General features: G+C 40.5%; 1 protein-coding gene across 7 annotated transcripts in view; it reads right to left on the reverse strand.

Moving 5' to 3' along the window:
* dennd5b (DENN/MADD domain containing 5B) overlaps positions 1 to 26,476 on the reverse strand; it is an 82,359-nt gene that overhangs the window by 6,115 nt on the left and 49,768 nt on the right. For 2 of the 7 annotated variants that reach the window (XM_067582561.1, XM_067582563.1), the window contains 17 exons: positions 22,309 to 22,496; positions 18,685 to 19,263; positions 17,000 to 17,231; positions 13,620 to 13,770; positions 13,091 to 13,181; positions 12,639 to 12,749; positions 10,970 to 11,101; positions 9,787 to 9,939; positions 9,398 to 9,479; positions 9,223 to 9,304; positions 7,854 to 7,982; positions 7,619 to 7,740; positions 6,017 to 6,162; positions 4,378 to 4,419; positions 3,493 to 3,611; positions 2,514 to 2,701; positions 829 to 911 (listed from right to left, as the gene is read on the reverse strand). In XM_067582561.1, the coding sequence (XP_067438662.1) occupies positions 829 to 911; positions 2,514 to 2,701; positions 3,493 to 3,611; positions 4,378 to 4,419; positions 6,017 to 6,162; positions 7,619 to 7,740; positions 7,854 to 7,982; positions 9,223 to 9,304; positions 9,398 to 9,479; positions 9,787 to 9,939; positions 10,970 to 11,101; positions 12,639 to 12,749; positions 13,091 to 13,181; positions 13,620 to 13,770; positions 17,000 to 17,231; positions 18,685 to 19,263; positions 22,309 to 22,496 (2,630 nt within the window). The remainder of the gene's footprint in view (positions 1 to 828; positions 912 to 2,513; positions 2,702 to 3,492; positions 3,612 to 4,377; positions 4,420 to 6,016; positions 6,163 to 7,618; positions 7,741 to 7,853; positions 7,983 to 9,222; positions 9,305 to 9,397; positions 9,480 to 9,786; positions 9,940 to 10,969; positions 11,102 to 12,638; positions 12,750 to 13,090; positions 13,182 to 13,619; positions 13,771 to 16,999; positions 17,232 to 18,684; positions 19,264 to 22,308; positions 22,497 to 26,476) is intronic. The other 5 variants (XM_067582564.1, XM_067582566.1, XM_067582567.1 and 2 more) reach the window with 3 other exon arrangements.

Raw genomic sequence — 26,476 nt, forward strand, 5'->3', positions numbered from 1 at the left:
ACAATGCAATAGTGATCTTTTTGTTAGACCCTCCCTGCCTCAAACATGTTTGGTTTGTATAACTGCACAAATCTGAACATTATCCTGCAGTTTGAGCAGGTTATGTGGTTAATAGTGGAACAGAAGCACTGTTATCTGAGGAAAAACTGTTAAATTTGTAATATCAAATCTTTAAAATCCCCTCCAGACATGTTTTAAGACTTAAAAAAAGACTTTTCTTTATAATTATTAATTTGTAGTTAGGTAAACAAGGTAAACTTTCCTTCTTCAGCAGATGAATGTGACACACAAACAGCACATTCATCATTCTGCACAGGGAAAAGATCATCTGACTGTAGTAACAGTAAGAAAAAGACATTTTTGAGTGGAGGGGAAGTTTAACATTAGTGGGCTTTAAATCTTGCAGTGTGTTCCCTTCTGGCTTCCCTGTGGCAGATTTTCATGGCTGATCTTTTTGAGAAGATCGCAACACTTGTGAAGAAAGAGCCTCTGATCACTGCTGTCTGAGCTCCTTCACGGCTGCATGAATCACTCTCCATTGCTCTGCTCTTATGTGCTGGACAATAAGTGGCCTGAGTCATTTGTACAACATCTGTTTCCTCTGCAGTGGGAATACAACTGCCATTAAACAGACCATGAAACACCACTTTACTGACAAAACATAATGAACACAGTCACTGGATAGACACGGAGAGAATACAAATCCACACTGTTTAGGGATGTGAAGGGTTCACAGAAGGTACAGCACTGATTAAGTTAATAATAAAATGGTTTCATTCATTATCAAAGAAAGGAATTCAGAGACTGAGAATGAGAACAGTCACACACCTCTTTCTCTGGCTTGTGGAAGTGTTTGATGATGTTGTTCACTGCCTCCCCGATGGCCTCTTGGATTTGGGCTGAATTTGGTTCTGGAATCAGGAAAACAGATACATGAACATCAAAACATCAGCTCACTGCTTTTTAATGAAGAGCTACTATGTTATACTGTAACTATGCTGTGAGGTTGTGTTTTTGTCTGGGAATGTGGGGTTTTAAGGCACCTGAGGGGAGTTAACATTCTTGCAATGGAAGCTTATACTCTCATGTTTATTGTTTTAAGATTATGTGTCTTGTATTAGGACTATACTGTCTTATGGCTAAGTGTACAATGTAATACTCTTGTGTCTTCTCTGCTTCTTGTGCGAGCATGTTCCACTGCTGCTTCCTGACAGGTGTTGATAAGTTAACGAATGCAAGCTGTGGGATTCGACCTTCAACTTTTACTCCCCAGCAGACAGAGGCAGAGACGGAAACTCCCGAAGGAAGAAAGATAGATAAAGCTATGAATGGACAGAAGGGATTGTGCATTAATTAAAAGACACCTGTTAGGATAATGAATAGGAGATGTTCTGTATGTACTTATACTTTCACTCAACAGTATCTTTTGGCCTCAGGCTGTCTGAACCATTTGCAAATGCTGTTGTTGATATTGCAATTAAGACTCCAAGAGACAATGAGCTGTTATTACAGAAAAACCCCTCTACAGTTCTACAATGAAACTTACACATAGACTCACTATGTTCACATTTAGGCTGACAAATTAAATACATAAATAATAGATACAGTAATTCACCACCATCATTTCATTCTGAGCAGAGAGAGAGAGCTTTGAAATATGAAGTCTGGAGTATACCAGTGGAATAAATATATATATAGATATAATATAGACTTTTATCGTGCTCATTCATAAACAATGAATAATTGATGCATAAAAAATGACTTGGTAGGTTAATAAGAAAATACCCAACGAGGTAACAATAATGAAAACATTATTAAATTTGCCAATTAATAATTATTTGTCCTTATTCAGTATTTAAATTATAAATTAATAAACACATTGAAAAATGGAATTGTAAAATGAACTTTAAAGATGTTTTTGAGAGTGTACTTTCTATATAGATAACTAGAATATACTTTTTACATATCTAAATGGAATACCAGAAAGTCACACTTAAAAGACCTTTTTAAAGAAATGAATGTAATAAATAATGAATAAAATGCATATTTTTCTTACATACATGTATGAGTTAATCATTTAAAGATTAATTAAATGTGATGATTTATCATTAATTGGCAAATTTAATTACTTTTTATTTTACTTTGAGTCTATTCATTTAACATTTAAATGCAAATTTAATGAATCAGTTTCAAATAGTTTTTTATTAAATGTATCAATTGTGACACTGATAAGAATTAAACACTGAAAATATGAAATGATTCCAGTGGTGCACTCGAGCCGCCACATAATAGGTCTGTAAAATTGATTAATAATTTCATAGAATGTTTTCCTTGAAAGAACAAATGTAATTTGGTTTAACTGCAGGGAAACAAAGACAAAACTGTGACACAGTTCTTTTAGTAAGAGTTCAGTAAAATTTCCTGAAGAATTTCCTTTAAAACAAACTGCTTCATTCAAATCAAACTCAATAAATAAATCAGGACATATTCTCTGAGCTTTGACAGATACTGACTGTATCCTCGTCCAGACAGTGACGTGATGCTGATGCGTCTGGTCTGCGATGGCGAGTGCTGCGGCGGGGGCGTACGGCAGCCCTTCCCAGAATCCTCCTCTCCGCTGGGCACCACCAGCTCACCTATCAGAACCCTCTCCAGACTGCCGTCATCCACGCCCTTACCAAGCCATCGACCACATGGGAACCTGGAGGACACAGAGACAACAAGGTGTTTATTCTGTCCTGTAGGTGGATTTACTACATCTACTTACTTTTTTCTTTTCTGTTTTATTTTTGTCATCTTAATCTGGAAATTCTCACTAAAGCACCAGATGTGAATCAATCTGCTGCTGAAAATAATTCCCATGAAAATGCACTGCCTCCTCCTGTTTGAGTAAAGTTTGTTAAAAACTACAATGACCAGCTGTTTTAGGAAATTACTGAGACTTTAAAAAAAAATGAAAGTACATATTTGTGATTTATCTTCAGTAGGAACCAGTGTACTCTCAGTCAGAGAGCAGTGAGGGACGGACTAACACACTTGTGTTTTTGTTCTTCTCATGGGATTTGTAGGAAATTAGAAAAATGTAGAATAACACCAGCCTTATCCTTTAAATCCTATTCAATAATCAGCCTATTAGCTGGATTGTTTAGCTTGGTTTTAAAAGGACTTGGTCTAGAACCTAATTAAGGTTTAAATGCTTACCTCAGAAAGCAGCTTAAATCTCATTCTGTTCAGTTTTCATTGGAAAATTTTAGTCTGGAAAACAAACACTGACAGTGGACTGAAGCCAGCATTTGGAAACCAGACTAATCAGCAAACTATGAGAAGTATTTAGATGATTTAATTTGCTTTTATTAACTCCCAAAACTTGTGAACAAGTGTTTAAATAAAGAATGGCATGAAACATCTTGCTGTTTCTGGAACTTATATAAAATCTATAAAAGAGACTAATGAGAGCAGGTTGAATGTATGGAAACAAATGTGAAATCTCACCTGTATGTGTGTCCTGTGATCTCATTGCGTACCATGACGCAGTCCACCAGCCATTTAGCCAGGAGGCCGGCGTTATCGTGACCCAGCTGCACTGTGGTCAGCTTCCCCAGGTTCTGACACTACACACACACACACACACACACACACACACACACACACACACACACACACACACACACACACACACACACAGAGGAAAGAAAATCAATTTGAAGCAGAGCACTTTCATATCCAAACATACTGCAGCATTAATTCTTTCTACTACTATATTTACTGTATCACACGACACACTCCTGCTCTACAGCACTAACTAATAGCACACACTGTTATTGCTGCTGCAGTGGAGACACAAGTGACAACTTCTAGATTGATTATATTTGGCTGTGGATTTTTCAGCTTGTTGAATATCATTAAATGTTTTCAGTCATAATGAAATTTTCTAATTTTTTTCTTCACTGTATTTTCCTGCTTAATCCGTTGACTCCCATGGAAATGAGAATTAGTCGAATTAAATTCTTAATCCTTTCAAGGACGCTATCCCAGCATGCACTGTGCTGAAGCCACACTCAGTGACTCATAATATTAAGCTACAGTGAACATTTATCTCTAATCCACTTCTCTTAGTAGTTCAAAGTAGTGCTAATGATGACAGTGCATGCATGGAATATAACACAGGACTGCCCCTGAATTTAAGGTGGTATTTCATTTTGTAAACACCCTCTAGATAGATCAAATTATGACAATCCACCCTAAAAACCACTGTTTTCTTATAATAAAGCCGACTGCAGGACAACGACAACAGAAACAGGCAACGAGAAGCATTTCAAAAGAGACAAAGAGGAGGATGATGGGAAATGGAGGCAGGGAGGCAGGGCTTCCTCTAACCTTGAACATGGCGGAGATGTGCGTGTGAGGCCTGAAAGCAGACTGAGGGAGATGGAGACACTTGTTAAGACACAATGGATGCACAATAAAAATGGCAGTATGATGATGTCAGAACCACAACAAGAACATCATCCATCATGCACGCGGGAGAAGAAAAGATCACCAGTGCAAACATGCGGCGTGAGAGGAGGACGGCAGGAGGTCTGAGCATCCTCTGCACTAAAACTTCAGACTTTTTTAAATAATAATAATAAAAAAAACGCCTTTTAAGTTGTAGCTAATGATTTTGCTCACTGAATCTATAATGACACTCACACCTGTTGTTTTGCTATTTTATGCACGGATCACATTAAGGGTGCCTTCATTCATTATTTAAATCATCCAACACAGTAAACAGAGTATTAGCTGTAGCAGTAACTGACCTTCTGCGCTTTTTCTACACACTTTTCACACAGATTCAAGTTTATATAGTGAGATTATTTTATAAAGCAGCAGCTATTTTTACTTAAAGCAAACCTCCAAACCATGTTTCCTCTAGATGATGAGAAATCTGTTGAGTCAGCAGGAGAGAGTTCTCACTTCATGTAAGAGATAGTGGCACTGTTGTGCACATATATACACTCATATGACTGATGCAACTTCTCTATTTTAGTAAAAAAGAAACATCTCTCTGATTGTTGTCTCCAATAACTCGAATATCTGTAACACTATATAGATATGTAAAGTTGAGTATATTAAATATTCTATGCTCTTTATCGATTATATTGACAGAACATAGCAGAGAGCAGAGTAGACCATAGAGATCTTATGTCAGTAGTTAATATATGCAGTATATGTGTGCATATATGCTACACACATACAGTATATACTCATGTAGGTCTGTCATGTTTTTTTCTTTTACAATTTAAAAAATAAAATGATGACCTTATACATCACTGCATCTCAATGACACAAACATGACTGAAATCTCTCTGCTCTAGATGTGGCGGTTTTTGTCATAATGTATGCAATGTTTAATCACAAATCCATGGCATTCATTTCCCAACGGACCCTAATATTTGCCTGCTGGGTTACCAGCTTAAACCTCAGCCATCATGGCGAAGCTGTTGTGCAATTATGTTTTATCATGCTACAATATAACAAGTCAAATTCCCCATGAACCTCAACTTTTGTGCTATTACTGTCATTTAAATGTCTATTTCTAGTTGAATTAGTCTCAGTAGTGTTGTTTTCTTTTTCTATCCCTTAGTTGCATTTGGTGTTCTGTAATTCTTTATGTATTGTTTTTTTACATGGAGATGTTCAATTTTGAAAAGCCAAATAAATAAAGAAATGACACTCAGAAACTACAAAAAAGCAAGAAAGTGGAATGATCCTTTAATGGAGTAAAAGTCATGAAGAGCAAGTGAAACTAGCTGCAGCTCCTCTAATGTCAGTGCTGTTGCATGCAGAGTGTGAGTGTGATGTTTCACAGTAAAGAAGGTGAGAAACTAAACATCATGCCCAACACACAAAAACCAAACTTCACCCAAACTGCACCCATCTCCAGGGCTTTAGTGCATGGCAGGGAGGCTTCACACATGCCATAGACATGGACTGTATGATCAGCCGGTGAGAGGTCAAAGGTTACACTACTCACGTCAAAGGTCATCTCCAGGACGTTCTTGGGGATCTGCATGATGCCCGAATCTCCCAGCTCGCCCGACACACACACCCAGGGGTTGGAGGTGGTCATGGCGTTGCTCAGCTTCTTGATGGGGATGATGACAACGCGGTACGGAATCACTGTAGGGACAAACAACACGTCAGTGCTAGAGCAGAGAAACAAACACTAACATGCTAATTAGGCTCGATGTAGCTTATGTAAGTGGGCCAATTCAACGGTGGAATCAGATTCAGGGCAAACACACTGTGCAGAGGGAAATAAAATAACAGATGAGACGGCTGTAAATCATCAGCTGTGGGTGCTTGTGTGTGTGTGTGTCTGTGTCTGTGTGTACAGTATGTGTTATCTTAATGAGAGTCATATGTGGCGTGTGTGCAAACACTGAGCTGAATAATACATTGTGCTTTAAATCTTTGATTAAACTGTACATATACTCCTCATGGTTTATTCATACTAATAGCTCAGCCAGGCATTGATCCATGTTCAGCTCCATCCATCTAGCAGCTGACATTAACCAAGTAACTGAGAGAAGGAGCGGGAAGAAGGCCTTCTCTGTGAGCATGGAAAGGTTTTATGGATCTGGCAGGTGGTTTACAGGTAGAGTCAGTGAGGCTTCTTTCCATATGTTTACAATGTACATGTTATTTTTGTACTTTTGTCTGATATTTTTGTGAACACTGATAACATTCAGCTTCACTTCCTCGTTCAACTTTAACCTAACAGGGTCACTGTAGTTATGTGAACACAAAGTTTGTCAATGCAATGGATTGGAGCTGCAGCGATAAGTTGATGAATTGATTAGTTGATTGACAGATAATTAATCGCCAACTATTTTGATAATGGTTTATGCAACTGTAGACTACTGGGACACTGGAAAATTTAGTTTGCAGGGCTGATTAACTCATCCATTTGTCAGTTTGGTGTGGGCTGGCCATTCAGATTTGATGCCCCTTCTTACATCACTTGGGGCTTCAATGAAATTATACCTGGACTGGGACCTGGCTAAACTAAGCTAAGCTAAGGGTGAAAAATTTGCATGGTCACAGGGCTAAAGTCAGGACAGAGCCGTTGCTTGCAGACAGACAGATGCTGAATGCCGCCCAGCTCTAGAGGAGAGAGTCGGGAGGAGAGTCGGAGAGTCCTGCTGCTGATGACATTATTTTGAGTGTGGATGGAGCAGCTATGATGTTAGCATAGCTCTGATTGATTTGAACTCCATTCAGAAAACAAGCATTTTAAAAGTTTTCTTGTCGTCTTGTGGACAGACCTGACAAAGGATGAATTCAGACTTTTTACAAATCAGCATCATGATGTAGTTGTTTCAGCATCCTTTTGATCCATTTATTGCAATTAAATCACAGCAAAACCTAAGTTAATTTTGGGTTCATTCAGGCTGAGCAGTAACAAGTCGGTGCCAGCCGTTGTATGCTAGCTGTTTGGGGGGAACAAACACAAATGATCCGATGGTCAAACTCGCACGAGTAACACCAATGATTTTGTTTCTGTTTGGCATTGAAGTTTGGTTGTAGTTGAGCTGAGTGGTCGGATGTCATGTGCAGCTGAGGGAGGACTCACTGATGGTGGTGAAGACGCTGGTGAAGCAGAAGTAGTCGACAGCGTTGAGAGAGAGCAGGTGGAAGAGGAACTGTTCTTTCTCCTCTTCACAGCGCAGGAAGGCATAACGCTTGTACAGCTTCCTGTGGGCAAACCACATCCAGATCAGGTTCTAATACAGGAAAATATCATCTGCTGTACAGCCTCTTCCTCTGTCAAAATTGTGTGTGAGTTATCTGATTATACACGTGCTCACTTGGTTAAGGCTTGTCGGGACAGCAGCTGTTTGAGGTGCTGAGAGAGCAGCTTCTTCTCCAGGGACAGACGGATCCAGGCTCGGGCTCGTCCCACATCTGTCTTAATCTCTGACATACTCTGGATGCGTCTGCAGAGATACATGATAGACAGAGAGAAAATTTACAGTGATGAATACCATAAAAACAGGTTTCTCACATTCTGGCACCCTTATCAGTCTGATGTCCTGTGACTCCCAGGAGCTGAGTGATGAACTACTCTAATTTACTTTTTGATGTCTGGACTTCCATCAACCTACCTCGTCAGTTTTTACTTCAGTTTACTTCAGGTTTTGTGGTCGCACCTGGAATTATTCATTTCAAACAATTTTTTCGTTTACTAATTACACTTAATTTCTGCAATATGTCATATACTTAATTTACATAATAATATAATTCTGTTTCTCCGTAATTATACAACTGCTACTTCTATTTACTCAACTGTATGATGTTTATTTCATATCTGTCTGTCCTGGAAGAGGAATTCCTCCTCTGTTACAAGCTTCCTTTTGCTTGGTTTTTCACTTTTTTCATTCTTAAACCAGCAATTATTGATCCAGCAACATTATAATTCATTTGGAGTCGTGCAAGTCCAATGTTTCACTCTCTTTTAGCTCTATTTTTGCTCTCTTTAGCTGCTAAATGCTCCACTATATTCCAGCTATTCTACAGTTAACTGTGTGTGTTTGCCGTTTGGTGCTGATCAGGTAGCGTACAATTGTTTTTTTAAAGCCTTTTCTCTGAAAACAGCTGCCTGCTGTGGCCAAAAATGATGCTATGAGAGCGCTGAGAGTGAACCAGAACAGTAAAGTTGCAGCCAGACAGCTAAACAATGAGCTGAAACTTGGTAAAGCTGAGGGGAGCTGCAGAGTCGCTGATAATTCTCTGTAGGTTCATCACTATGAACTATGACCAACACATTACACACTGATATTTCATACATTGGTATTATTAAAAATGTTGATTATAGCAGCTTTAAAGGGTTGTTTGTGGAGTATCTCCTTATCTGAACTGAGGGTCTAAGGATAGAGGGTGTCATATGTTGTACACAATGAGGCAATTTCTGATGATTTTGGACGATATAAACAAAACTGACTTGACTCCTTAATTTCCCAGAATGCCACGCAAATACTTTACATTTCACTGTGGCATGACTCTTGATCAATATTTAAGCCATTAGGTCTAATAAAAATGAAAAAGTGTCAAAGAGCCCAATCAGTAAAATCATTTTGGTTCCAACTGCATTATTCTACTGTTGTGGTACATCAGCAGATCTGCATCTGATCAATCTTCAGTAACATCTTGCCATCACCAGCGGACAGCAACACATACCTCATATCCTGTATCAGAGATACACGTAGAGACGGCATTGCTATATAACTATCAGACTTCCTCCTCTCAGGAACATGTGATACTGTTGAAGAGAAACACAGGACATGATCATCATGGCTGTGTTACACTCAGAAATGTGTGTTAGAGTTAATGTGTGGGTTTGCGTGTGTCTTACCTGGTGACTCGGCCTGCTGCTGCTCCAGCTTCTCCTCTCGGGCCTGACAATGCAGCAGATGGGACCACAGGGCCGACTTCCCCTGAGATGCAAGAGTGTGCGTGTCAGATTGTGTGTGTGTCACAGAGCCAAAATCCCAACAGACACAACAAACACACATAAATATAGCTAATGCATTCACTGAAAGATTATACACACACAGAGAGGATTTATCAGGCAATAACCTCTTAGCCTCAATATCCATTATGCTCATAAAAACCTGATTAACCACAGTGTCTTTACATTGATAACAGGTGTTAAGAAAATTGTGACAGTATGAAGTTCCCTGTGTGTTTGAGTCTTGGTCCATGCATGTGTGTGTGTGTGTGTGTGTGTGTGTGCGTGCTGACCTGTTTGACCTGCAACCCGTGGCTCCAGATTCTCTCCAGCAGGTCACACAGGCTGGCGATCAGAGTGTTCTCTTCCAGTCCAGTAATGTTGGCCTCGCCGTGGCCCAGCTCCACCGCCTCCCGGCCCATCTTCTCCACCAGCATACGCTTTGTCTGAACACACACACACACACACACACACACACACACATACACGATTAGATTAACAACTGGGATTATTACTATAATCATTAATATATTGTGAGAAGCTTGAACGGTGAGTTCCACAAACCAACATCTATTTTGCTTGTAAGTTTTAAGAAATCCTTGAAAGATGCTGTACTTTTTTGTGTTATTTGTTAAAATGAAGGTATAATACTTCAACAACAAGAGAGGTGTTCACTCATTTCTTATAATGGAAAGAATAACTGCACCATTGACACAGCTGTTAAGAAATGAATTACACACACACACACACCCTATTAATGAAAATAGATTTCAAAATTGGTCAGTATTGTAAAACTTTTGTCATGTGAACCCAGTTAGACATGTGGGACCCTTTACTGCTATCAGCTGTTTGGAGTTTAGCTAAGTCACATGATGCAAAAAAACCTATACAATATATTTATAATAGCAAAACTTAGTCAAAAATTGGTTATAAAGGTAAACTGCAGTCATATGTATTTAGATATAGCAATTTGTTGGCCAGTGGTCATGGTAACAGCAGGATAATACTACTAATGCTACTGATGTTAGCTAACATTAGCCACCATACGCTACTGCTCATACCAGACCAAGTGAGACTGTTGCAACAAAACCTCTGAGTGTCCTGAAGTGAGCAACTGTGTTTTATTGCTTATTAATGATTTTTTTCACTTGTACAGAAAGAGTTTGTTATTTCTTCTTTTAAAAGTTACATGGTCTGACTTTGAGTCTCATTGGTTCCTGTGTCTGACTGGTGGTTTAAGTGTTTAACTTTGTTTTTTACTCAGATGGGAATTTTTATGCTCAGAAAAAATTGCATCACCAACAGTCTGATTTTGATGATGAAACCTGAGCAATGATGAATTCTGTCACTCCCTGCATGCATATGACAGATGATACCTATCAGAGAACAATGCAGGGAGTGTGTTTGATAAGGCAGGCTGTCAGGAACTGACTGGAGTCATGTATGACAGGTCATTGGTGTGGTTGTATGTTTCACCTTCATCCGACACTCCTTGAGCAGCCCCTCCACAAACTTCCAGTTGGTCTGGGCGATGACGGCGGGAGACAGATCAGACAGTTTAGGCTGTCGGAGGTTCTTCCCCAGGCTGCGGGCCTCCTGCATGTACTTCTGAACATCAAACAAAACCAGTCGGTTAGCTCTGGAGAACATGCACTGAACAAGACTGTGGAGACCTGAACCTTACAGTAATTAAGCTTATCTGATGTGAAAATGAGGAAGCTGTCCTCAGAAAACCTCACAGCACACACTTGATTTAATGCTATGTGTCAAAAACGTTCACTTCTATCTGACACGTAGCTTTATCTAATTCAAATCAGCTGTGTCTCTCTTCTTTGTCTTCTCTTCTTTAGAATATGTGATGCTGCATGATCAAACTCTGACAGGGAAGACATTTATTAAGAATGTCATAAAAACCCTGAGTATCCCGATTCCCCTTTTTATATCTTCTTTCACTAATGTTGATCATTCTTGTTTAGGAACCAAAATCATTTTAAAAATGAATGTGTTTTCACAACTGACACAATTTAGGTGTATTGTTGTTATGATGACTATAGATTGTAATTTATTTATGTGAGAAGCTGTCAAAATCCAACTTCAAAGAAGTGGATTTATGTGAGTTAAGAGAGGAAAGGTGTCATGCAGGAGAGGAGTGACAGCCAGTCCTTTAAGGAGGTGCGGGTGGGGAGGTGAGCAGGGTTCCCACTGTAACATTACATGATGGAAGTTTTACAGCTTTTCCACAATGCTCTATAACTTGGTCAGAGTGCTTCTCTGGAACAAAAACTTTAACATTTTGGTTAAAGTTACTTTTCAAGGCCAGTTTATAACAGCAACATTTCAGACCAAAGTGAATTCAAGCCACAATCAGGGAGCTCATTGTTCAGAGTGCAATGAGTGTGACTGTAACTTTGATGCTCTTTTTCATGCTGTTGACATGTTGCAAACTGTCTTGACGGTGCTGACCTTTGAACCTGGAAAGTCCAAAATGGAGGAAACTAAGCGAGAATATAAACTCTTCCACATAAGAGATGTGGCATGCTTTACAGTCAGTATGTCACTGAGGCAGTGAAGTTAAGAAGACAACATTTTATAGCCTCTAAATTTCTCTGTGGTCACACTGCTGACCAGATATGGGCTGTGATCAACAGTTTTGTTGTTTGCTGTCTGGAAAGCAGACAACAAAGAAGACATTGATCCAATTTCTTGTAGTTCAGGTGTTGTAGTTCAGTGTGGACAGAGATCTTTTCAAAAGTAAATTTTAAAAGTTGGATGGCTTAATGTGAAAACAGTCTGAGACTGAAAGTCCAGCAGACGAAGCTTGTTGATGTGTTGACTGCTTGTGGAGACGACTTATTAAAATCCACTGAGTACAACCACTGTGCTCTAAAGGCAATCCTTAGAAGTCTGAAATTCTTCAAGACGGTGCTTGAACAATTCCAAAACCAACACTTTATGAAAAAAGTGGCAGAAAAAGGGGAGTATTAGACTTAATTTTCAGAGTAAAGACTCTGGTTTTAAAAACAAACCCAACCCTAAGGATGGGTGGGAACCCTGAGTAAGGTGTTCGGATGGGGTGGAGGTGAGAGCAGGGGTTGGGGGGGGTCTGTGAGAGGGAATCCACAGCTTCAGCAGTTCCTCCACATACCAGGCAGGATGCAGAGGCAGATTTTTTAGGCGGTTTGATAGGCGGAGGGGACGCATTGTCCCACTCCCAAAAGGCCATGGAGTTCTGCAGGACCACACAGCCCTCCACCTGCTGAGGAGGAGGAGGAGGAGGAGGAGGAGGGGGTACAACCCAACCCCCAACCGACCGGCACGGGACACACGAGCAGACAGAAACGAAAGAGAAGAATGGAAAAGAAAACAGAGAAGGCAGCATGCACATGAGGTCTTGGAAAAAAAAGGATGAAAAACAAAGAAAGCTCAAACAGAAACTAACAGCAGCTCAGTTACAGAAATCACAAACTAAGATATGATGCCATGAAACATACAGAGAAAATAAAGTCATGCTTGTACACTGAATAACGTTAGAGAGCAAAGGAGGGCGCGGGGCATTCAGAGGGCAGGTTACATGTTGGTTGTGAGGAGGTTTTCTACCTCTTTAAGGTCGTTGTCGAGGGTCAGATGCTCTGTTTGTTGTCTGTGGCGATCTTTCCGTCGCTGGGCTGTTGCCGTCCTGTGAGACCACCTGCACACCAAACAACTTATTTAAATATTTCATATTTTAATGTTTGATGCATCTTAAAGGAATCGTTCAACATTTTGGAAAATACACACATTTGCTTGCTTTCTGCGAGTGACATGAGAGGATGGATATCCATCTCGTGTTTGTGTGTTAAGTATAGAACTGGAGTCAGGATGTGGTTAGCCTAGCTTAGCATAAAGACTGAGAGCAGGTGGAAACAGCTAGCCTAGCTCTGTCTAAAGTGAAGACCGATCATGAACTGTAACATCCCTGGGTTGCGTTCAGTGGATTTGTTTTTTTCAGTTAAAAATACCCTAGCATGACATATGAAACAACGGTGTCAAAATCAGCCCAGCAAGCCTGCACAGTGTTGGTGTTAAATGCTGACTTATCTGCTAGTTTCATGTGTGGATATCAGTCATGATGTGGACTTTGACTCACTTGTTATTTGTTGGTCCTGTGTTGAGCACGTCAGCCTGTAGTTTAGGGAAGAATCCCTGCTCGTATTTGCCCTGACCGATCTTCATGTCCAGCAGGTGTGGGTGGATGGCCGTGTGGTCGATCTTCATCAGCCGCTGTTCAATAGACTGAGCTGCAAGGGAAACAGAATATGTTTACACAGACTGCAATATTCTAATATTAACCGGAGACACACAACTCATATACTGGAAACATCAATTTTAATTGAGCTGAATGAGGTCACGATCAGAGTAAGAACAAGTGAATGTAGACATGGAGGAGGCCAGTGTTAGTCACATTACTGAAGGGAATATGAGACTGACTCAGTGTACACACACAGTTTTCACAACATTTAGTGACTCATACAGCAGCCTGGCTACTTGATCACATGTGTTTTATTATCTTCATCTACTCTTGTGTAGAGCTGGAAAATAATCATCTTATGATATTGAGTTTGTTTTTGGGAGCTTAACCCATACTAGGGACAAAAATTCTGGATATTTCTGCCTCCACTGCTTTAATTTTGACCAATCTTTTTTGTGAGTCACCAAACTTTTATGTAAGTGCAATACTAAATTACTGAAATACCCAGGCTCCACTCTGGTGCATGTAAACTGGGATGTAATAGGAACAGTTCTAAAAGAAGTTCATGGAAACTATTTCATACTATCTGATTAAGGATGAGTTTAGTGGTGAGATTATGCATTCCATGTAAACGCAAGTAAAATAAATCAAAAGAATTTTCTCTCCCAGATATGCTTGGCTAGGCTGAGGGTGTAACTGTGGCCTATAATTAGATTTTTAAAAAGCCTTGTGTCACCTGTGAAGGAAAACAAATATAATTTGGGACATTTCAGCTCTGGTGTGTGAATACAGTCAAATAGACAGCATGTAAACAAACGAAGAACACGACCTGACAAACAATGACAAATTCTCTGTTACACACACACTGACACATTTCTCCTGGCCTAATGGAGTAAACATAATATGCTGCAACAGCTGCTCATTTGCCCAGAAGAAAAACCTGACTGGACTTTAAAACAGGTTGTTTATATTATAAATCACAAGATGAGGTATGTTCTCTCATCTCTCTCTCTCTCTCTCTTTCTCTCTGACCCATTCATTACTCCCTCTCTCCCCAGAAATCCACTAACACACACTTAGACTGTCTCATCCCACTGTGCCCTTCACCTCTATCTTCTCCTCACACAGCAGCAACAGAAAACACACTAAACCCTTATCTGCTGTCTGTCAGTGCAGCTGTGCTTGTTGTTAAACTGTCTGAGTTGTGTTGCCCTGTTCTAGCATTGAACTAGTTTGGTGTCTGACAGGAGCTGCTGTGTGAACCTCACTTCTAGTGTGAGCAGTGAGCACAGGCAGTGGAGCGAGTCGCCGCAGGGGAAGGAAGGCAGAGGGAAAAGCTGCCTATTGTCTGAGTAATTGGGTACCTGCATGCACCATCGCCCCTCAATGAGCTCACCCTCAGCAATTAAAGCTTTACATCGCTCGGCCTATTAGCATGAAACAGTGCGGGTCACAGACAAACGCTCACGCCAAAAAACAAAGCAGAGAATGCGGGGAACAAAAAATGGGGGGAAATGATGATCCTTATTGTTCTCATAAAAGAAGATGTGAGCTAGACAACACTGCAAAGCTGTGAATATTGAGCCAAACTGAAAGCTGATAAAATCAGCCTTTGTTCTGTCATATAAAGCTCATTGTGGTGTTGTTATGAATCATCATAATATCCCTCTGATATATCTGTCCAAAACTGTTGACGATGTAGTTTCAGTATGAATTCATAACATTCCATAACATCATATTCTGCTGTTTTTGTGTTTGTTATTGTTGATGGTAAATTTGGTCCTCGACTTCAAATGGACCGCTGTTAACTGGGGAAACAATGTTAAAGATTTATTTTGGTAAATACACGTATTTACTTTCTTATCAATATCAGTCCCATGTCTGTGAGTTAAAGTTGCACTAATCAATATGTTTATATAATTGGAAAAATAACTAATGGATTTTCCACCACTCTCGTTCTCCCTTTTAGCTCATGTTTAGTTTTTATCGATTTCGTTTCCAACCGCAGCAGGCGGTTGTTTTCAGTGAAAAATCTCTGATAAACCCACTATTCATTAACAGTTTATCCCTCTGCCCAGCTGTACTGTGCGGTGTCTCCAACTATATAACGTGGGTAGGTGAGCACAGGTGACAAGCGCTAGCAAGTTGGTGTTAAAAAGGAGAGACTGGACTCAAAAAGATACTTTATGTGACAAATAGTAGACAGATAAATACATATTGGATTGTAGGTGTGTTGTAAAAAATGGAATAATGAGATAAAGACTCAAAGAGGAGGGCTAGTGTTACTTTTCATAGATCTTCATCTAACAAATTGGACCAACTAAAACTTTAGCTACACAGCATGCATCCCAACATGCTAACAGAGGATGACAAATCTGAGGATCCACTCTGAGCATTTTCTACTGGATGTATAAAAGGGGGGAAAAATGAGAGTTTTCATAGATTAGTAGGCATATTTATTAACTTTGAAATTTCTGCTTTTGTACATGTTAAAGGTGCTATTTGTAAGAATCAGAAATCCCCTCGCATTAGTGACACCGGTGGCCGTTAAGTGAACTGCAGTCAACATCCTGTTGCCCCTTTTTGTCATTAATTTTTAAATACACAGACAAACAAGCATTCTGCTCTTTTACAGTAAACCAGTCACATGCAGCCTCATAGATTCCCTGTCAGCCTCCAACAGTCTGACTCAGACCTGACCTCCTGCCTCACACTGCACATTCAGCACCAATTAAAGGCTTAACAAAGGAAAGCAAAGCAGCACTAATTGAGAAAATAAGAAAAAAACGCCTGACCAAACACACTTGCAATAAGATACTGTCAGAGAGCGTGTGCTTGTGCTTTTGTGTGTGTGTGTTACAGAGTGATGGACTGTTTGCTGTGTTGGGATGTAGAGAAATGAGAAGTGGGGTTTTCTAGTCACTGGGGAGAGCTGAGCTGCTTCCAGACGATAAATGAGAGACAAGAGGGGAAGAAGAAATGAAAGATAAGGCAGAGAGATGGATACAGAGTGTTTGTGTGTGTTTTTAAATTGCATGGCGCAGTGCAATCCTGTCTGACCTCACTAATGGACAATCGGTATGCTTTCAAAGACATGTACAGCATGCTAATCAACCAGTTCTTTTCCTGCTGCCAATTAAAACCATTACATTTCTGGTTTTCTCTCCTTGTGGGTAACATTTTCCAACCGCTTTTGTTACATTTTTAATCATGTTTGCTGTGACGTTAACCACACTTGAAGACGTTTGAGCACTTGTGCCTCTCCCTGCTGATCTTACCAGACTCCTTGAGGATGGAGCACCTCTGGTAGCTGGAGGATCGGAGGTTGGGAGCGCGGACATTATAGAGGCGGGCCTTTTCGATGCGTGCGTCAAAGACACGGAGCTGTGGCTCCTTCTCCTCCCACTGGGACATGATCTTGTTGTCGATGAAGGTGGCAAACATCTGCGTCTCAATGAAGTGGGAGAGGAAGGGCAGGTAGGGCTCCGGCTGGTCTGACAGGAAGGAGGCCTGATGCAGGCACCAATACAAGTGGGGAGATACACAAATGTACATGGTATACTGTTAATTTTCAGGCCACTCACAAAAAAGGCAATTAAAAAAATCTAACTACAATACTCATTGGTGTATTGATCTGAGATTTGCTTTTAAACAGAAAAGTTTTAATTACTGATTCATTCATTCTGGTCACCTCTTGTTATCAGTTTTTTTAATGATAAGCTGCTGTCAGTGCAAACTTTCTGCAGCTGCTTCACAGTAAAACCCTTCATTATATTATTCCCACTGAACCACTGAAAATCTGTAAAGCAGATACAGGAAGGTTTAGGTGTATATTAATAGATCATTAACAATACAAAGGACAGAAAAGGGAAAATAGATAGGAGGCTCCCATTAACAGTCGCCATCTAAGCTTCTATTATCATCAATACCATATGATTTAATCTGGCATAAACTGCCCTGTAGGCCCATATATGTATACTCTCTAAATACACTATATGGCCAAAAGTATGTGGATATTTGCACAAACTATGTGGACACATGAACGTTACACCTATAATGTGTTCTTCGAAAAACAGCCTCCACTCTTCTGGTTTCAGGCTTTCCAGCAGATGTTGGAACCTGGCTGCAGGAATTTGATCCCATTCAGCCACAAGAGCATTAGTGAGGTCCAACACTGATAGGACCTGATAGGACCTGGCTCACAGTCTGCGTTTCAGTTCATCCCAAGGGTGTTGGACTGGGGTTTGGTTTTTCCACACTAAACTGGGAAAACCATTTCTTTATGGACCTGGCTTTGTGCACGGCGGATTGTCATGTTGAAACAGGTGCCACGAAGTTGGAAGCACACTATTGTCTGTTGTCATTAAAATGTGCTTTTACTGGAAGTAAACGGTCCACATCAGGAAAAACAGCCCCAGACCACAAGCTCCATAACAAGGGTGTCCACTTACTTTTAGCCAAACAGTGTACACTATGTTAGATTTAGACTTTACTAACATACTGTATTATGAAATATATTCATGGAATGGAACAAATTAGAAAAAGACCTGCTCTTGATTCTGTTGTAAATAACTGTTGCAGAATTTAAGTTACACATATTCATCTATGCACGGCAGATCTATTTTCAATACTGTGCAGTAACTGGTATTTCCACTACTCACAAAGGAAAGGTACTGTACACAGTTTGAAAACACTGTCATTTATAATCCCTGCACTGCTCTGAATGTGGGTCATAATCACACTGGAGGCACAGAACCTTCCAAACTAAAACTGTTTTATAGCATAAAATCCAATTTCACTTTTATAGAAAAATACTTTAGACGACAACTCTCCCTGTTTATTCTTTGTACAGCAAGGTCACATCATGTCTTGTAAATGTTTTAAGGAAAGGACCTTCTCTTTACACTTTAATAGAAGAAACTCTTTCCTGTGCACTCCAAGTGTTTGTTTTTGATTTACTCACCTTGTCAAAGTTGTGCATCTGCTCTCTGTTGGTGAGCCAGGACTCCAGATCCGGGGCACTCTGGATGACAAAGGCTTCGTAGTCGGCAAACATGGTGGTGAAGCGGCTGGCGAACACCTCCCTCAGTTGGACATTCAGCTTGGCGTTCCTTAGCTCCTCGTCTTCAGCTGCTGTCTGGCCCCCTTGCCCCTCAGTCACCTGACCTTTGACTCCAGCCCTCAGGGCGTCAACGCGGGCTACCGTCACCCCGGTGCGTTTGGTCAGCGCCTGCAGTCTCTCCAGGGTGGCGTTTCCCTGCAGCAGCTCCAGCACAGCCAGCTCCTCCCCTGCCAAGTTGCCGTTACGCCCATCATCCTCCAGCTGCCGGAGGGCGACGACCTTACGCTCCCTGCCTGGTGTGGAGGGGGTGCTGCCGGGACTGGTGCGGGTCCGTGGTGGGGCCCCTGCATTGGCAGAAATGCCAAAGCTAAGCAGCACCTCGCTGAGCTCCTGTATGAACTCAGTCTTGTTGGGGAACTGGGGGAAGTCCTCTGGAAGCTCGATGTAGTGGTTGTCAATGTCCACAAAACACAAGTTGGCCTGGGACAAGACAAGATATTAATATTAGATCACTACAGCTCAGGATTAGACAATGGTGGTGAACGCAGCATCCCTATAAATTCATATTAATGTAACACCCAGCAGTGTTAAATAGCTCCTGTTGGCTAGACCAACAAAAAGGCAAAGACTGCCTGTGTTTTTGCTCTTCATAGAGTTGCGCATCTTTCTCTGAGGAGCATCTTTAGAGTCAAAACCCTCCTGAAATAATTTTGAATTAACCAGCTAGTTAGCTGCGGCCGCTAACACTGTCTCTGCAATTTGATGCTGAGAAATAAACCAAGCTCACAACCCTGCCTAGCTAGTGAGCCAAAAAAGGACATATTAGTTTCTGTGTAGTGTGTTTATCTACAGCAGCAGCTAGATGGTTCATTCAGCATTACTTTACATTGTTGCTGCCCTAGCTAACAGGTGCTAGCTGGCTAAATCTGGTAGCAGTTGAGTTTGCTAGCTGAAGAGGCTGGGGGTGTAGGGGCGTGTGATTGGCTGAGTGAGAGGACGGGGACAATACCGCTTTCACAAAGTGGAAAAGAGGGAAAATTTAAAAAGTGACTTTTGAAAGGAATATGAACTACTACTCCCTAAAACTGTAATTTCACAATAATGAGTTGAGTTTTGATCATTTCTTTAAAATGTCCTTTTATTGCTTAAATTATATATTTTACATCATTTATTCATGTAATTTCAATTTCTGAATTACTTATCTATTTATTTCATATTGTAAATGTATTTATTCCATAGTTAAGAGCAGAAACAGGAGCAGGGAGAGCCTGAAGAGCTGGGACAGGTATTATGAGCAGGCATATTGAGGACAGATTGGTTTTGGGAGGTATATTTGGGCGCTGGGAGATGTAGAGTACAGAGAATGTAGGTCAGTGTGTGATTGATAATAGCACATTGTCACAGATCATCTTAAATCTGACATAATGGAGTTAGCATCACCACCCTCATATGGGATTAAAGCAAAATCTCAGATAATGCTGGAGCTTTAAACCACTCAAAACCCCTGAAATGGGAGCTAACGTACACATGCCAGAAAACACAGACACAAATTCAAATTTAAAACGGTAACGGAGGTCCTCCAGACTGAAAGTTTGGAGGTCAGAGCCCAGTGTGTGGTGGGTTTGGCAGCCGGCAGACCTGACTGTCGGCTTCCAAACAGATTGCAGAGATTAGCTACGTTATCAGAAAATCTAAACTGGAACCAAACAATAATCAAACACGGATAATATGAATTTGGCAGCTTTTTCCTTCAAAAAGGATGCGTGCAATCCAAAAGACCTTGGGTTCTTCTGCATTGATTTTGATCCTTCTTTTAAAAAAAAACAGTTCATCATGAGTCCGACAATGTTATAGGAGTGCAGTTAAAATCAGTGCTAAATCAGTGAAATACTCTTTTAAATACTTCTCAGACGAGTTGATCGACACAAAGTTCATCAGCAAGCATTCTGATGATCAATTAATTGTTGTCAAAAGTTACCAAGAATCTTCAGCTGTTCAAATGTGAGGATTTGCTGCTGAGCTCAAACTCAGATACATGTAGACACACTGCTGGGAGCTGCTTAAATGCACCTGAATGACAGCATTTAGTTTTGAATGCTCTGCATTAGGATGCAGGAGCGAATCATAGTTTCTGTGTCAGTGATACAAACACAGACTCATCTATGTCTGTTAAGCCTCTGCATGACAGGAGGCAGTTCACCAATTTGGGAGATGATAAAAAACACGCAAAAAGAACTCTAGCAAACTCTGCATATCACTAACACAAACATGAACCTTTTCATCCTCAGAAAGGCTGCCCTAGTTTGGATCTTACACCCACTAGGAATACTTGCACAAGGAGAGAAAAGAGGAGAAAAATATGGAAAAAAGAAGGATGACAGTGCAGCGTAGTCTTCTCAATGTTTTCATTTGATATCAGGTAAAAAGGCCTGGATTAAAGGACAGGGTTCAAAAAGGCAAACCTTGTTGGCGTCAATTCATAAATTATATCCATATTTTACTCTCATCATCTCCTCCCTCGCTCCGCTCCAAGCTATTCTTTCATCATCAGCCCATTTCTAGGTCACCACCACTTCAAAGCGTCATTGAGAAACACAGGGAGATTCACCAGTCTTGGCAGACGGGGGACGTCGTGTGGGGGAGGAGAAGGGGGAGAAGGGGCAGACGGGATGGTGGGTGCACGGTAGCAGCATCCTGCACTGGCTCGTATAATTAGCATCCATACGGAATGTGCCGGATTAACGAGCGCTGGGAGTCGGGGGATGTTAGCAAAGCCGGAAGCCGGCGAGCCTGGCTGTTCCGCTTTGTTAGGGCCTTATCTCGCTTTAACACATGAATACACGCATACACACATTTACTGTAACCCTACAGAGGGATAAATGCTTTAAATCCAGTTCAGATTCATCTCCTCACTGTCTGACGAGTGTTAGGGTTGAAATAAAAAGGCAAGAAGAAAGAGACTAAAATCCACTTCAGATTCACTCTGCCTTGAGGTGAATTGGTAGACCAATAATAGGTCATTCTCTGTACAATTTTGTATGTGCGTGTGTGTGTGTGTGTGTGTGTGTGTGTGTGAGTGTGTAGCTAGACAAGGGACGGGACGTTGTTTAGAGAAGAAAGGTGTTTTTTTTAAATAATTTCCTGTATGAACAGGAGCCTGGTAGTCTGAGTGTGTGTGTGTGTGTTGTGCAGCGTTGGCCTTGAACAATGTAATGTCAGTGACCGCAAACTGCTGCAGCACACACTTACAGTACTTGTTGTCACTATATTTGTGAGGGCTTTGCTTCTATTGCACAACCTTACTTAACAAGTTAAAGGTTAAAGAAATAGTTCCAAGTAACATGAGTTTAAGTGCAGAGCTAAAGGCGCTGTGAGGTAAGAAGTGAAAAGCACTAATTAAGAGTCAGATTTTAATTTGTTTTCCAGAATAAAACAAAAAATTATTCAATAGATAATTATTTTCATTGGAATTAAAATTGCTTTGAATCTATGTAACTCTTAACACTACAGAGGTTGGCTGTGTACCTCCTGAGGAAGCTCCAGTTTGGAGCGGTCAGTGCCCTCCTTGGACTGCAGGCCCATCAGGTAGGGGACGGGAGCATCCAGGAAGTGAAGGAGGGAGGCTGGCAGGATGGGAACGTAGACGTGCTGCCACTGGAAGGGAAACAGCAGCGTGGTGATGCCCTCGGCAACCGTCATCAACCGCTGGTAGTCTGAGAGAGGGAGAGAGAATCATGATAACATGAGGGGATATATCTAACGTGTCAGTATACAAGCTCCTTTTTGTTCCTGTCGTTTCATCTCGTAAGGAACAACATAGATATGTTTGAAATTTGACAGAACATGGAGGGAAGAAGCACTTTTACACTGTACTCTAGCCTGAGGCGCTATTCAATTAAAGGTCGAAAACACCTCAGAGATTTCAGTCTGATTTAATCTAACTTAAATAGGTCAAACGGTTCGGATTGAAAAGGTCATGGCTGCTACATCATCTGATTTTGACAAAACAGGTGACGTATTTTTTACTGTAGTTTCTGGGGCTTCAAAACCGCACTGTAATGAGTCTTAGGCCTTAATCTTAGATGTGCACAACAACAACAACATATATAATTCAATTTAAAGGTGTTATTCTGTGTTAGTCCGTCTCACAATACTTCTTGATTTCCCTAACCTGTCTGTGGCTCTCAGCTCCAAGCCCACTGCTTCCTACTGAAGATGTTAATCTTTAAAAGCAGCTCACAAACATATAGTTTCATTTTTTAAAAAGGCTCAGTGATTTCCTATAACAGCTGGCCATGGTAGGTAGGTACTTTATTAATCTTGAGGGAATTGAATGTGTCAATGCAGTACCATAAAAGAAATCACACAGTAGTAAAATAAAGACAGAATTAAGTTAAATAAGATAGGAATAAAAGTTGAATGGAAATAAAATATAAAAGTGTTCTTATAAGTACAGGCAGGGAATTACTTTACTGTGAAAGATGTACAAGTGGTGCTGAGCAGTGATAACATGTGCAAGCTTCTTGAATCAAACAGAGAAAGAGAAGCAATGATCCATGTTTGGATTATTACATTAATATCCAATGTTGTTAAATTGCATTTGAAAGTCAATTGAAGTGACTGTTGGACTGGACAGAAGGAGTGGGGGAGAAAGAGTGAGAGACTTATGAAATATATATAGGGTGAAAGTCTAGATGTGCAAAAAGGACTTTAATCAAGTGATTGAAATGGAATCTGAGAGTGAGTTAGGGTTAAAAACAAGAGGAATAATATTCTGATGGATTCTTTTCAATCACGTTTTCACATATATGTGTGTATGTGTGTGTGTGTGTGTGTGTGTGTGTGTGTCTGAGAGTATTGTCTCTCCTGTTCCCTAAACCAGATTAAGGCCAGTGGTTGCAGGCTGGCTTTGGTATTGAGTTCTGCAGCAGTTTCATCAGATGTCATTATGATGGCCAGAGCAAAAGAAAAAAAAAAAAAAAAAAAAGGAATAAAACATGACAGAGTTATATAAATTTATCCAATCAGCCGCTCTCTTCTTCTGTGCCTCCCTCCCCCTCTTGTCATTTCCTTTCAGTCTGTCTTGTTCAGAGTCTTTCTGTCTGTACGTGCACATATGGAATGTGTGCACTTTCATTGAAAATGCATTAAGCTTTCTAAAGCTTTAACCACAGAGATTTATATTCAACAAGAGAAACCCGAGGAGAGGCAGCTGCTCTGCTTGTTTACTTCTTGGAGTGTGTGAGTGTGTGTGTGTGCACATATTTTATAAACACAAAATAAACCATAAAATTGCAGCACTCTGACTTTATATGAAATCTAATGATCCAGATGTCCAGAAAAAGCAGGCGAGGGGTCTCCATTGTTCATACAAACACGATAAGTTCCACACACACACACACACTCCACTAAAACAGCACCAGCACACTTTCTTTTTCCATAATGTGTTTGAAGAGATGACAGTGAGCAGAGCCTGACACAAAAGTGTGTTTGTGTGTGTGTGTTAATTGATTGCCAGAGCTTGTAAAAGGCCAACCAACAAACAAGTCATTAGGCTCATCATGATTATTTGGAGCAGATAAACAAACAATTCTAATTTACTCTATTTGTCAAGTGGAGGCGAGTGACAAGAATCAGTGAGTGTGTGTGTGTGTGTGTGTGTGTGTGTGTGTGGGTGTGGGTGTGGGTGGGTGTCTGTTCTTTGCCATGACTGAATACCAAAATCCTTTCTCATAGCATTCACCTTTATGCAACTTTCACTTTTTGCGCACCATGTTGTGTAGAAACTTGTTTGAATGACTCACTCTTTTGTGTTGGGTTGATGATATAATCCACATTCCAATCAGCGTTCATTACACTGGTGATATTTGTCACTTCACTTATTTGTTCACACTTGTCCATTTTATATAACCATGTTCACTCTGAAGATTTAACCAACATTACAACCTCTGATGAGCTCTGTGTCAGTTTTAGTCTGGGTTTTGTAACAGAAAATGCAAGTAACAGAGGTAATACTCCATAAAACCAATGTGATTTAAGTGGCCAGTTGGGTCCAAGTGTCTACAGATTCAATACTGAACTTCAACTTATTTTAAATGGTAGAACAGCTGTGATCACTCAGAGTCTAGATTTACTGCTGAACACCAGTTTTGTGGTGTTATTATATTTGGAGCCACAATGTAATTTTTTTGTAATACATTTTTCTTATTCACTGACAACTTCCTGTGATAACACTGAGATGAGTTAACCTGTACAGTACTGAGGCAAAGTGCAAGTCAGCAGCCACACAACCACACACACTTTCACTCCCGCTGTAGCAGAGGACCCATATGACACAGAATAACCTGACTCAGAGTCTGACTGATGGATGAACAGAAAAATTAAAGACTCTGTTGAATGTAACTCCCATACAGCCTATGTGGGACTTTAATATCCTGCTTTCTTTTTTAGCAATGCTAGTTGTGTGGCTCTCGGGATGGCAGCGTCTGTCGAATGGTTGGTCCAACACTTTGGTTCACATTGAAATTCTCAACAGCTATAGGATGGTTTTCCATGAAATTTGAACATTCACATTAACCAAAGGACAACCCTATCTTTTAAAATACTACTAATGTGCAACAGCAAATGAAGGTTTTGGGAAAAAAGGGTTTTGAAAGAAACTTAATGCTGCCTGGATTCAGTAAAAATCAACATTAATGAGGAAAGGTTTTAAGGAAAGTGGTAAAATTCTCACTGAATTGGTCAGCAGAAAGTTAACTGACAACATATTCTATCTGTTTGTGGCGAGTTAAGAATTCTAGTCTAATGACAATGTCGATCTATCAGTTATTCCACCACTGTGGTCCAGACTGAAATGCTTCGATAACTCCTGTACAGACATTCATGTTCCCCTCAGGATGCTTTGTAATAATCACTCTGGTGACCCCAATTTTTAATGTAGCATGAAATTGGCCTGAGTTTCCCAGTCGGAGCTCCAACTTTGAGAGCTGTTCCATCAAACTTTTTCGAGTAGGAGGTCAGAAACTTTCGAGTTCTGAGTCATCTGGAACGCAGCATTTCTGTTTAGAACTCAACAGCATGCTAACACGCTAAGCTAAGATGGTCACCATTATTAACATTAAACCTGCTCATCGTCACTGTGAGCATGTTAGCATGCTGATGTTAGCATTTCGCTGAAATAGCTGCGAAGCCTCACAAAGCTTGAAAAATGAAAGCATGACAACTGCTACCATTTTAACATTCACTCAGCCATGAAGGCTTAAGATCAAACACATCATACAGCTTTCTGTATAGGCAACCTCACGTAGCTTAGATGTTATCACAGTCCTTGTTTTTCCATTTACTGTATAACTTTCTGTGCTATCTTTCCATCTCACTGTTTCATTTGAACCACAAAGTTTGAAATCCATGTCACACGGAAAGAAGAGACATCCCATCTGTGTGTGTGCGTGTGTATGTGTACGTTCAAGTCTGTATTTGCTTGATGTCTCAAGTCTGAACAGGTTGAGAGTTTCTCCCACACACACCCTGCTGTGGGAAACACAGCGAGGCTGGGAGTCTGACTGAAACACTCTTGTTTCTTTATTCATGTTACAGCAAATCCTACCTGTTCCCCTTCATGCTCACATTGCACCAGGATAAGTTTAGCCTCGGCTGGCTTCGTTAACACTGGCTGTTCTGTGCTTCTCCTAAG

The sequence above is a fragment of the Thunnus thynnus genome, chromosome 23 (assembly GCF_963924715.1).
Source record: "Thunnus thynnus chromosome 23, fThuThy2.1, whole genome shotgun sequence".
Lineage (NCBI taxonomy): Eukaryota > Metazoa > Chordata > Actinopteri > Scombriformes > Scombridae > Thunnus > Thunnus thynnus.